The sequence below is a fragment of the Meriones unguiculatus genome, chromosome 1 (genome assembly GCF_030254825.1).
Source record: "Meriones unguiculatus strain TT.TT164.6M chromosome 1, Bangor_MerUng_6.1, whole genome shotgun sequence".
In the NCBI taxonomy this organism is placed as follows: domain Eukaryota; kingdom Metazoa; phylum Chordata; class Mammalia; order Rodentia; family Muridae; genus Meriones; species Meriones unguiculatus.
Genome location: NC_083349.1, coordinates 180,670,103 through 180,682,677, shown reverse-complemented (window position 1 = coordinate 180,682,677; position 12,575 = coordinate 180,670,103). Strand labels below are relative to the sequence as shown.

Genomic DNA, 12,575 nt, shown 5'->3' with positions numbered 1-12,575 from the left:
AAAACCTAGTTGGGGTTAGGCTTAAACTCAAGAAATGAGTCTTCTAAATATGTCCCCGGGTGTGGTGTCCCATGCCATTAATTCCAGCACTCGAGAGGCAGAGCTCTGTGAGTTTGAGGCCAGGTCTACAAAGCGAGGTCCAAAACAGCCAGAGCAGTTACACAGAGAAACCCTGTCTTGAAAATCAAAAACAAAAAAAGTATATTTTGCCCATTTCCTAGCTCTCCAAAGTAATGTGTAAAGTCTATGGAAATAATACACATCTACCACAAATTAATTTCATCCAGTACTTACTTCACCATCTCTAAGAAAACTTGAGCAAAGATAAAACATACTCTCTTGTTTTCTATTAACTGCTATGTGAACTTTACAGATTTGTATGTTAACAAATAATAAAATCCATAATTCTTTATTACTAAGGGTTTATTTACACAATGCTTCAGACATAATAAAAAATAAGTTACAGTACAAAAATGCTTTTAGAAAGGAGACACTGAACAAGGCTATGATACCCCATGAGTATTCAGACAAGACACAGACTACAAGTTGCTGGAGATGGTCCCCGTGTGTGTGTGTGTTTTTTTAAGATTTATTTATTTATTATTTATACAGTGTTCTGCCTGAATGCCAAAAGAGCACATCAGATCTCACTATAGATGGTTAGGAGCCACCATGTGGTTGCTGGGAATTTAACTCAGGACCTTTGAAAGAACAGTGTTTTTAATTAACCTCTGAGCCATCTCTCCAGCACCCCCCCCCCATGAGTTTTTAACCTCTCCATTACAAGTATGAAACATACATGAGCCATCTATTTAAAGACAGATTCAGTTGTTATATCCATAATAGTAAATACAGATCTAACTGTAGCTTCAAACTAGGTCACAAAACATTTTTAGGCCAGACTGTGGTGGTACACATTTTTGATCCTAGCACTAGGGAGGCAGAGGCATGGGTCTCTTGAGTTCAAAGCCAGCCTGGTCTACCAAGTGCGTTCCAGAACAGCCAGGGCTATTCATTGAGATCCTGTCTTAATTTTTAAGAGAGAGACAGAGAGACAGAACAACAAGAACTTGTTTCGGCAGTATAATGAGGCATGGAATGAATTTCAAGACCAAGATTTACATGTAAATTATGCCAATTTGTTTTTAAAGACTGGGTAAAATACCAAGGTCCAGTGTCTAGAAATATAATCTTTTGGAAATTCCTCGTTGTTAAAAGAAATAATCTATGCAGACCAGTCAATGGGGGTTAAAACAAACATCACATTGTAAAGGTTCACCCTGGGCCTGAAGTTTTAGATGTTCTTTGTTCCCTGAACAATGCTGCCATAACTGTGTGTGCGCACCACGTAACTGAACACAAAGGTGAAAGCCATCCCTCTTCTCTCCATGGCCCACTGGAGAAGTTTTCTTCACATTCAAATAAAGGGAAAAATAAATTTGGTTTATTCCATTTAGGTAGTTTGATATTTCTTTGGTCCATGCCAAATTTCCACTTTAAAAAGGTGAATTAAAACCAAAAGAAATTTAAATAATCTCTTCCACTTCTTACCCTTACATAAGACTGTTAAACAAAAAAATAAAAAACAAAACAAAACAAAGGTCATTTGCTTTGGATTGGCCTTTTTCACAAGTCTAAATATGTTTAAGTTATGGTATATCAGAAAGTCTTCTCATATACTGCTTAATGGCTCTAGTCTGCAAATGAGCAGAGTCTGACGAGTGCAGGTAAAAATGAGAACAGAGCAGGCAAGCTATCTGTGCTCATTACAAATGTACAGTTGGGCTGGCTGTGGCAGTTCCCCCCTTAGTCACAGCACTTGAGAGCTGAGGCAGGGGGGTTTCTGGGTTTGAGGCTAACTCTGCATAGCTAGTTCTAGACCAGCCACTGCTACATAGTGAAAGTCTGTCTAAAATTAAATAAATAAATACAAAACTGGTAATGAGTGACTCCTCTTGGTAGCGTTTGCTGGTATCCTGGTGTTCTTGTGACCTAGCACTGACACCTATAAACCCTGGATTAACTGACAAAACAATGAACTTAGGATACTGAAGAAAAAAAAAATCGGTGAAACAAGATGTGTCTGTGACTTAAGGACAGCAGTGAAAATCACACTTCCAGCGTGAACTTGGGGTTTGCTATTAATCAAAATGGCTGGAAGGTTTAGCTAATTTTTTATGATATATTTTCATTTTACGTATGGGTTTTTTTGCCTGTGTGTATGTATGTGTCACATCTCCTAGAACTGGAGTTACTGATGGTTGTAAGCTACCATGTGGGTGCTGGGAACTGAACCGGGGTCTTTTCTGTGAGAGCAGCATATGCTTTTAAATGTTGAACTATCTCTCCAGACCCCTTAGCACACCTCTGTGCTGTTCTAAAGAAACTAAAATGTGAGACGAAATGTCCTAGCAGACACAAGCTGGCTGGCGTGCCACCCCTCTGATGCCAAGTACACATGAGTACAGGAGTCATACTCCATACGGAATGTGGAAGGACAAAAATGTAACTTCTTGGCTTACAAAAGCTAACACACATTTACACTCTGGAATGAGATACCATCCTAGTAATGAAGGTAAGCGTGGACTGGTAGTATCTGCTCAGGTAGAGCCCTAAGCTGCCAGGCAAGGGCGTTGCTCCTCTAGGCAGGTTTGTGCTGCGGAACCTGTAGGATGACAGGTCATCACTGGAAAGGTTTCCATTGGCTTCAAGGGGTGCTAATGCTGTCCTCAAAAATCCTCAGCTTCCTGGAACACAAAAGTTTAAAAGGATAATGTCCTTGAGAAGAGTTAAACAGAGTACCTGCCAGTGCCCATCATGACATCCATCATCCACTCCTAAGGACATTTCTCTGTTTTGTTTTGTTTTGTTTGTTGTTGTTGTTTTAAGACAGGGTTTCTCTATAGCCTTGGCTATTTTGGAACTCACTCTATAGGCCAGACTGGCCCAGCATTCAGAGATCTGCCTGCCTCCTCCTCCCTAGTGTTAGAATTAAAGGCATGTCCACCATCACCTAGCTGAAAAAATATACGTAAGCCTACTCTCCCACTAATTCAATCTTTAATTTCAAAAATCTTACTGCTCTTTATTACATGGTTCTCAGAGCCAGTGTTTTGCCAGTACGTGTGTACGTGTCCACATGTGCTATGCTTTGTTTTCTTGAAACAAGATCTTACTGTGTAGCCCTGCCTGGCCTGGCACTCATTCTGTAGACCACATAGCCAAGACTGGCCTAGAACTCACAACTGTCTTCTTGACTCAGCCTCCAAAGTTCTGGGATTGTAGGCAGGGGCTATCACGTTGGCAATGTCTTTTCTCCAAGCCTTGCATGGACACTTGGTTAATACACAGACCACTCACACATGCTTACTTCCCATGCCCTCTGCCACATCGATTAAATTGACATAAAGGAAAGCAGAGACATCAAATGTGTGGAATTCATGCATTGCCTAATCTTAAAGTTGTTCTTCTGTTTTCTTTTTTTCTTTTTGGCATTATTGCTTTGTTTTGTGACTGAAGGTTTGTTTTTTGGTTTTTTTTTTAATAGACTTACCTCTGTATAATACAACATCCATTTTTAAAACCTATATTTTCCTTTGGAACCATAATACAATTTTCACCTATTAAAATCTAATAACTCCCTAATATCCACACTTGCATGTTCATATTCAAAAATCTCCCTATTTAGAACCTCCATTTATTTTTAGAAAGGGTCTCACTTTGTAACCCTGGCTTCCCTGGAACTCATTCTGTAGACCACACTGGCCTTGAACTCACAGGGATCCACCTGCCTCTTGAGTGCTGAGATTAAAACCTAGTACTGCCTCCATGCCCAGCCCAAACTCCAAAATGTTTATAATTGTTTACATTTGTATCTTCTGTCAGAAACACAGACTCCACTAGATGATATCAGTTTGTTAAATTTTCTTTAGTCTTTTTTTCAGATTTACTTATTTTATTTTGAGTGTTTTGTCTGCCTATTTGTATTTGCACCCAAAGAGCTCAGAAGAGCTCTTTGGAACCCTTGAATCTCCGAGCCCTTGGAACTGGCTGTGGTTGGTAGCAAGCCACCATGTGGCTGCCAGCTGAACTCAGAGCAGCTGCAAGAGCAGGAAGTGCACTTAACCACTGAGCCGTTACTCTGATCCTTGGGTCACTTACCATCATGCCCAAAATGATTTATAATAAAAACCAAACCATCAGATATTAATCTTTTCATTAAAAATGATTTATTGGGCTGGAGAGATTGCTCATTTGGTGAGGTGCTTGCCATGTAAGAATGAAGGTCTGAGTTCAACTGCCAGAACCATGGAAATGACTGGGCATGGAGTCACATGCTTAGAATCTGAGCACTGGGGAGGCAGAGAAGAGAAAGAGCTTCGATAGCCACACAGCCTAGCTTAGACAGCAAGTCCCAAGCCAGTGAGAGGCAGTCACAAAAAACAAAACAAAACAAAACAAAACAAAACAAAACAAAAAAAACCCAGGGTATATGGTAGGTGAGGTTGTCATCTGATCTCTACATGCATACACACACACACACACACACACACACACACACGCACACACACAGAGGATTTATTCACACATGGGAAGTTCATTATTGGCAGTGGCTAATAAAACCCCCAGACCTTAACCAGTAGAATTCTCTCCGCTTTAACAGAAGTAGTCTGGCTTCTCAATCATATACATAAGAACCCTGAAGAGGGAAGTTATCTATGAGGCTAATAGGACATTAATCTGCCTGACTTGCTTCTGAATAGGATATGTCCTCAGGGTGACCCGAGAGATCTCTGTCGGGGATGGCTAACAGCTGGGCATTATCAGCCATGTGGAGTAACCCAAAATATCCATGTTCGAAGTGGGCTAAGTAGCCATGTGAGCTGAAGAAAGAAGTCACCCGCGTGAGACCCTGACCTTGCAGCGTTAGTCCGTATCTTCCAAATAAACAGAGACCTTGTTCCCTTGGTTGAGTTTTTCCTCTTCCTTTCTGTAACAAAGGAGCAGGAGCCAAATATTAGGTGAGCAAGACAAGAAGCAAAGGAGTTAGGTCCCATAGCAGCATCAGGTAAGGAACTCAGACCAATGCTCTGAGAAGAACTACATACACTCGGAAGTTCATTCAGGTTATAGAGAGCTAAACTACCAGTGCCATGTAAATGATAACACTGATGCCCCACGTGACCTATGAGTCCAAACGCAGACGCTTTTCACCATGCAAGAGAACTCCCTTGGGGTCTAGTAAAGTACTATGGAAGTTTAAAGTGCACACCTATGCTTTACCATAGTTTCTTACTTCTAATGTCTACCCCTCTGCAAAAAAAAAAGGGGTTGTTTTTTTTTTTGGTTGACCTAGAAATCCTCTTTATTTATTAAATTCTCTTCAAACCAGAATGCCATCGATGGGTTCCTTAGATGCTCTCAAAATCAATTGCAATTATTTCTGTAAATATTTACTAATTAAAATAAATGAATGGTTGTGGGGTATTTATAAACCCATATGTAAAAGAATGACTTGAGACTCTCAGTTATACACAAAACCTAACCCAAAATACAGCAAAGACACAACTAAGAATGTAACTAAAAACACAAAACTCTTAGGAGAGAAGGACTTTTATCAGAACAGAAAAATTTTGTGTCTCAAGGGACACTATTCAAGAAAGATCAAAGAGAGCTCAGAGAATGGGAGCAATTGCAGGCAAAGTAACTGAAAGGGACCAGGAGTCTATTATAGCTTAACAATAAGAAATCATCCATCTCAGTTTCAGGCTGAGCAGACATCTCCAGAGATGCTCTATGAACAGTGCTAAACTCGTGGAATGCAAAATCACACAGATGCAATCAAAATCTCACTGAGATAACACCTCACTCCCACTAGAGGGCGATAATTAAAAGGGAGTGCCGGTGAGAATGTGGAGAAATTATAATGCTCATAGGGGTGTACTGGCTGTTAAAGGAAAACAGTCTGTCAGTTCCTCCAAAAACTCAATAGCTAGCAATGTTCCTTCATCTTTTGCAGAATTGAAAGTATGTGTATACACAAATATGTGTAGAGTATGTTTGTAGTGATTGATATTCGATATAATAACCAAAAGAAAAAAGAAACTGTATGTCCACCACCTGAGCAATGTGGCGTGACCATTATATACAGACAAACAATGTGGCTACAGACAAACAATGTGGCGTGTCCATTATATACAGCCATAAAAAAGTGAAATAGGATGGGGAGAAAGTTCAGTGTGTAAACTGCCTGCTGTGCAAAGATCGAAGTTCAGATGATCTCCAGGTACCGTGCAAAAAGGACTAAAAGTGGTAGTGAACCCCTTTAGTCCTAGTGCTGGGAGGCAGAGACAGCAGGATCCCAGAGGCTTAACAGGCAGCTCCTCTAGCCAATCAGTGAATGCCAGGTTCAGAAGGGACCATGTCTCTGCCATATGGATGCTTCAGACCAAACCCAGGTCCTCTACACAAGCAGCCAGTGCTCTTAACTGCTAAGCCATCTCTTGGGCCCAAATGACTGGGTTTTACAGCTTACAACTTTTATCTCAACTTTAAATGTTTACTGAGCACTTACCGTCGGCAGAACGAACTTTCCAGCCACTGACTCACAGTGAGTGCTGAGGGCCTCACCCTGTAGCTTTTACAAGTGTGCTTCCCCTTACAGGGGATCTTTTCAAACGTACACTTTTTGCTGCCATTGTTGTTATTGTTGTTTTCAGAGACAGGGATTCTCTGTGTAGCCTTGGCTGTCCGAGACTCACTCTGTAGACCAGGCTGACCTCGAACTCAGAGATCCACCTGCCTCTACCTCCCAAGTGCTGAGACTGGGAGGGTGTGTGCCACCAAGCCCAGCAAATGTACACTTTTTTTATATACCACCAAAATCCAAATAATAAATTCTGTGGTGAGATCTTTTGTAAAAGTAAGAAACCTTTTGAATTTTGTTGTAATTTTGTTTTTAAGTGTGTGTGTGTCTGTCTGTCTGTCTAACTGCTTGTTTGTGCACACAAGTGCAGTCACAGGGGCCAGAGATATTGCATCTCCCTGGAGCTGGAGTCACCGGCTAATTTTGAGCCACCAGATATGGGTGCTGGGAACCAAACTCAGATCCTCTGCAAGAGCAGTCTATGCTCTTAACCACTGAGCCATCTCTCCAACCCCATCAAGAAACGTTTATAAAGTCACTACCCATGCCCTCATGTATCTGTTCTGTGAACCAGAAACCTCTGAGAAAATCAACTGTTCATCAGTTGTTTGGCCCCACTAAAAAAATCCCACAGGCCACCCTAGGGGTGTGAGCTGGGGTCCCCACCAATGCTCACTCAGCCTTACGATTTTATTGCCACTGCTTTATCGGCCCTCTCTGCCCATCGCTTCTTCCGGAAGTGCTGAAAGAGGACCACCATGATCACTATTATGATCATCAGTGCGCAGGCAGAGCCAATGGCCACAGCCAGGAAGTAGATCTCAGAAAAGGGCACTGTGAGGAGAATAAGACAAGACAACAGTAAATTAGGTGAAATCTAAAGGCAGTGACAATGCATCTCATTGTTACCCGGAATCTTCCTCACTCCTGCTTTTACGAATACCACGTAGCCCTTGGCAGCAGCAGGAAGCCAACACAGGGCTTCTCTGGCAATGACAGCCCCGCTGGGGAGCTTTGAAGTAACTCTCAGGCCCCACCCCAAGCGTGCTGGACTAGAATCACAGGGGCTAAATCTAGCCGTCCACGTTTGGACATGTTTCCCAGATGATGACGACACTCAAGGACTGAGAACCTCTGAGTCAGTTGAACTGCCCAGCAATTCAAGTTCTTGCTGACCTAGTCAGACCTATGCCCAACTCAGTCCTGAATAACTCTACTCATCCCCTCCCTCAGTCAGTCATTTGTCCGGGCTTTAAAGCATTCACTGTGCTCCTATCCTTATGATAAAAACAAAGGAAAGACAGGAAATAAAGTAATTAACCCCCAAAGCCAGAAGGGATATTATGAGAATGTTTATCCCAGAGTTTCCAGCCTGCAATCCATGGAGGATGAAGATCCAGGGGACACAATGCCTTCTCTACAGGCCCCAGGCACATAGATACACATGCAGGCAAAACACCAAAATATATAATGGAGTATGGGTAGTTCTTTAGGTGTACCTCAATTTCATAAAATAGAAAACCAGGGCCATGATAAACTCGAAAAAAATCGTGATGTGTTAAACTACTGCTAGATTTTTGTGTAGGTGTGTGTTTTGTTGTTGTTGGTTGGTTGGTTGGTTTTTGTTTTATGGTTTTGGGGGTTTTGCCTAGCCTATCAGAAGAAAAAAAAAACTGAGATCTAAAGATACTACATTACTCCTAGAAAGAGAGTTTTAAACTGAACTGGGTGGGAGTGATAGGAGACAATCAGAATCAGACCCCTTGACAGACTAAGATATTTTGAACAATGTGGTGTGTTAGCTAAGAATACACACTACCTCGACTCTTAAAACGCTGAGACAAGAGGATCTCAAGTTTGAGGCCAGCCTGAGCTACACAGAGAGATCTTTTCTGAAATAGCAAGACTTCATCTCTCTCTCTCACACACACACTCATGTGCAGAGAGAGAGAGATCTATGTTATTGGCTGTGTCACCTGGGTTATTTATTTATTTATTGAATCTCAGTTTCTGCCTATGTTAACACATAACAATATCAATTTCTTGAGTGCTTATTAAAAAAATGAAATAATTGTGGCTGCCTATAAGTGCTCGGTATATGTGGCTATTATAACAGTTCAGAGTTGGGCAGACTGTCACAAATCCATGGCATCATTTTGTCCCCACCAAAATCTGCTCTTTTCTTATCACTGTAACAGATGACAAAAGCAAAATTTATGTATAATTGATACACAAGTAGTCGGGGCTCAACCCCAGTTCTCCAACTCAGAAGCGTTGTGGTCCAGTTCTCTGTAACCTGCCATCATTTTCCATGTAGTCCCTGTTGTATGGGCAACCAAATACACTAGTTGGAGAACAGTTTGAGATGGCGGGGTGCTGAGTCTGCAGTGACTTCATTTACTAACTATATGAATTTGGGCAAGTGACTTACACTTGGTAAGTGACAGTTTCCTTGTTAGTAAAATGAGAGATACTAAATACACAGCAGATTCATGAGATAGATAAAGAATAAATAAGATGAAGCTGGAGAGACGGCTTAGCAGTTAAGAGCACTGGTTGCTTTTTCAGAGGACCTCAGTTTGGTTCCCAGCACTCACACGGTTGCTCAAAACTATCCGTAACTCCAGTTCCAGGGGATCTGACACCCTTTTCTGGTCTCCATAGACACCAGGCATTTACGTGATGGACAGGCATCTATGCAAGCAAACCACCCATGCACATAAAATAATTTTAAAATTGTTTTTAAAAGAACAAACAAGGCCAGGCGTGGTGGCGCACACCTTTGGTTCCAGCCCTCAGGGAGGCAGAGGCAAGTGGATCTCTGTGAATTCCAGGCCAGCCTGATCTACAAAGGGAGTCCAGGACAGCCAGTGCTACACAGATAAACACTGTCTGAACAAAAAAAAAAGAAATAAAATGTATGGTTAAAGCTCCTGACGGTGGGGAGTACCAGTAAACAGGGCCACAGTTATTCGTGGTGTGTCAGGATTAAATGAGATAGTGTGTACCAAGCACTTTGGATTGTGTCTAGCAATGAACAGACCCATTGTGAGTCTTTTTATCAGAGTCGCTTCCTGTCCCTTTAACAACCTCAAGGCCATCCTTGTCACAGATTCCTCAGATCTCTTTGTTATTTAGTTTCTTTCCAAGGCCAAACAAAGTCTGTATTTTCTCTCCCCAGGATTCCTCAGTCTCTGAAGTTCCCAGCTCTGAAGACCTAGGCCCTCTCTGTTCCCTTCCAATTTTACAAAAGATGGCACTTTTTTTTTGGGGGGGGGGTCGGCTCTCACTTCCCAAAACCTACCTGTGTGCACCACGCTGAGCCTGATCGTCCCTACCAGACCATCAACGTCAGGCGGATTCTTCACCTGACAGGTGTATGTCCCGTTGTCATCGAACTGCAGCTTCCAGAGCACGATGGAGGCATCGTACCGCTCGGGGTTCCCATCCCAGACCACCCGGTCCTTGAACCGTCCACTCATGGGTCTGAAGGGATCCATGTGGTAATAGAAAACCTACAGAGGAAAAAGGATGAGCTTTCCCCCTCTGTCCAGGGCAGGAGGCCGAGATGGCGGGGTGGGAGATGGAGGGGGTGGGGGTGGAAGAGAAGCATCGTCAAGTCTGATCAATGGTCCAGCTCCTCAGAACGCTTCTCTGGTTTCCCTTTTCTCAGACCTATCACTCTATGTCCTCTCCCCCACGGCTCCCAACTTAGCCCCATGCATGTGGCTAACACAGCAACAGCAAGAGGAGAAAAGGATCGCCTTAATCCGTTCTGGTCAAGGGTCCTCCGGAAGGTGCCAAGCGTCTACTTACGAACTGCTCACGCCCCCCATCTCGTGGGCGGAAATTCCACGTCACAGTTAGTGCATCTCCCACCGGGGCAAAGCTGGAGAAAGTGCACTTCAACCGCACATCGGTCCCGTTGACTGCCTCCAGGGCCCCGGAGGTGTAAATTTCCACAGCTGCCGTAGGACAAAGCGCTGAGAGGAAGGGAAGGAAGAGGGTTAATGGCGGGTGTGCATGGTCGAGAAAAGCGCTGGCGCCTTCCAAATACGCCGGCCTTCAGAGCCACTTCACCTGGAGTCCTCACGCTCCGACCCACGCACAACCCTGACCCTCCCATCCCGAGGGCCAATTAAAAGTAAAACTACCTGGCGCTCTCCCTTTCTTCACAGCCTCAGCAACGATTGGAAGGAGCAACAAAAATCCATGTTGGTCAGACATGGAGTGTTAGGATCAAGCAATACCGTATATGTTAGAAAAGAAGACAATGTCTCCAGGCGGTACGTTTTCCAGCCTGTGGGCCTGGGGCTGCTCCTAGCCTGCAAGTTAATCCACCCCAGCAGCTGGGCTCTCCTGCACGCCTGGAACCCTTACACCACGTGGCTGATTTACAAGCCTAGTGTGTGCTTTGGGGCAGCTTCAAAACCACAGCGGGACTCTAGCTCTGACCGTCTAGGTTTGCTCCGTGGTGCTGCGGGGAGTCGCAGAAAGAATCCTCCCACGGAAATCCAAGGGCCGAATCTCGCCGGCAGCCTGAGCTTGAGAACAGCCACACAAAGATGGTGTGTAACCCGAGATCAGAAAGCCGTCTCTGTGCCTGAATCGCGGGCAGCCAAACACACCTAAACCTGTTTGCCCAAATCACTGCCCCAAAGCAACCCACCGAACTGAAGTCTCCATGAAGTCTGAACCAGAACGACCGGCGGCTGGGGCTTGAGCTCCCAACAGAGCCCTTAAGACTTCTTCAAGTCACGAGCTCTGTCTTTAAATAAAGTGGGCTGTGGAGGCAGGCAATCCTAGAAGCCCGCCACTTCTTACCTGTGAGCTGTAAACCCAGGAGAAGTGGAACCACACGCGCAGGGCTCTGGCCATACATCAGGGAAAGCCAGCCGTGGCCCCAGAGGCCAGACCCGGCAAACCCAGGGCTCCAGCACCCAGCCAAAGTCAAGGCCGGGACGAGCAGGCGCCGCAGTTTTCCCCCCGCCCGGAGAGGTCCGGGTCCCTCACCTACAGAAGGTGCCCAGCAGAGCCAGCCAGTCGTGACTCATCCCGCCCCAGCCGGTGCAGCAGTGGAATGAAAGGTGGGGCCTCCGCACCCAGCGCCCTCCTCCCGGTGCTCCCTTCCCGCCCTCCTCCACACTCCTCCCAGCCCTCTGCGCAAAGGTCTCAGACTCTGAGGTCCTCTCTTTACTTTTCCGTTCATCTGACCGAGCCCTGGCCTCCGGATGGCCTCAGGAGCAGCCAGAGGAGGTGGTGCCAGTTTGAATGTCCCAGGCTGCTCTGGGCTTGGCCCACACACACCCTTTTAAAACAAGTTTTAGCCTTGCCTAGGAAGTGAACGCTGAAAGTGGCTTGCTGTGATTCCCGCCCTTGGGCCACGTTAGCCTAGGGCCTAGCTCACCGCACCCAATCTTTCTGGGAGTTAAGGCCCTCTGAGAACCCAGTCCCACCCCTGAAGCCAGCAGTCTTTCCCGAGACTGAGCACAAAGACACCGAATCTCAGTGCGGGATCCTTCCCCAGTTAAGGACAGCTCCCCTGCTCTTTTCTCCCACCTCAGTGCAGTTTGCAAAGCCCTTTTCTGGTTATCCTTTTCCCTCAACAGTCCTCTTGGAAGGGATACCATTTTAACAGTGTAGAGAGTGACAGCCCAGGAGGTAAGCAACTGTCCAGAGTCTCTTTGTGTTCCATTTTATTGTTTGAGACAGTCTCACCGTGTAGCCCAGGCTAGACCTTGAAGTTGTGACGTCGTTGCCCATCTCTGGCAGTACTCTGGATTAAATCCATGACCTCACACTTACTGGGCAAGTGCTCTGGCACTGAACTACCCCCACAGCCCTCTGGGAATCTTTCTGACTTGCATGTGTTCTCTGTCCACAAAACAAAGCCTGATATGGGTGATCAGACAGTGAACTCCAGAGTAGA

At 44.8% G+C, this 12,575-nt stretch overlaps 1 protein-coding gene across 5 annotated transcripts; it reads right to left on the bottom strand.

Annotated features, from left to right (window-relative positions):
* Positions 1-405: 405 nt before the first annotated feature.
* On the bottom strand, positions 406-11,739 carry Mpzl2 (myelin protein zero like 2). 5 transcript variants are annotated; one of them, XM_021637950.2, is made up of 6 exons: positions 11,471-11,735; positions 10,463-10,629; positions 9,951-10,161; positions 7,333-7,480; positions 4,918-4,990; positions 406-2,747 (listed from the first exon to the last, which is right to left on the bottom strand). In XM_021637950.2, exons 1-5 carry the CDS (start codon positions 11,526-11,528, stop codon positions 4,927-4,929), a joined length of 648 nt encoding a protein of 215 aa, XP_021493625.1. In that variant the 5' UTR covers positions 11,529-11,735; the 3' UTR covers positions 406-2,747; positions 4,918-4,926. The 5 variants fall into 5 exon arrangements, with proteins under 5 accessions (XP_021493625.1, XP_060228928.1, XP_060228913.1 ...); XM_060372930.1 differs by lacking the exon at positions 406-2,747 and adding an exon at positions 4,207-4,352; XM_060372945.1 differs by lacking the exon at positions 7,333-7,480 and having other exon boundaries at positions 11,471-11,737.
* Between the last annotated feature and the right edge of the window lie 836 nt (positions 11,740-12,575).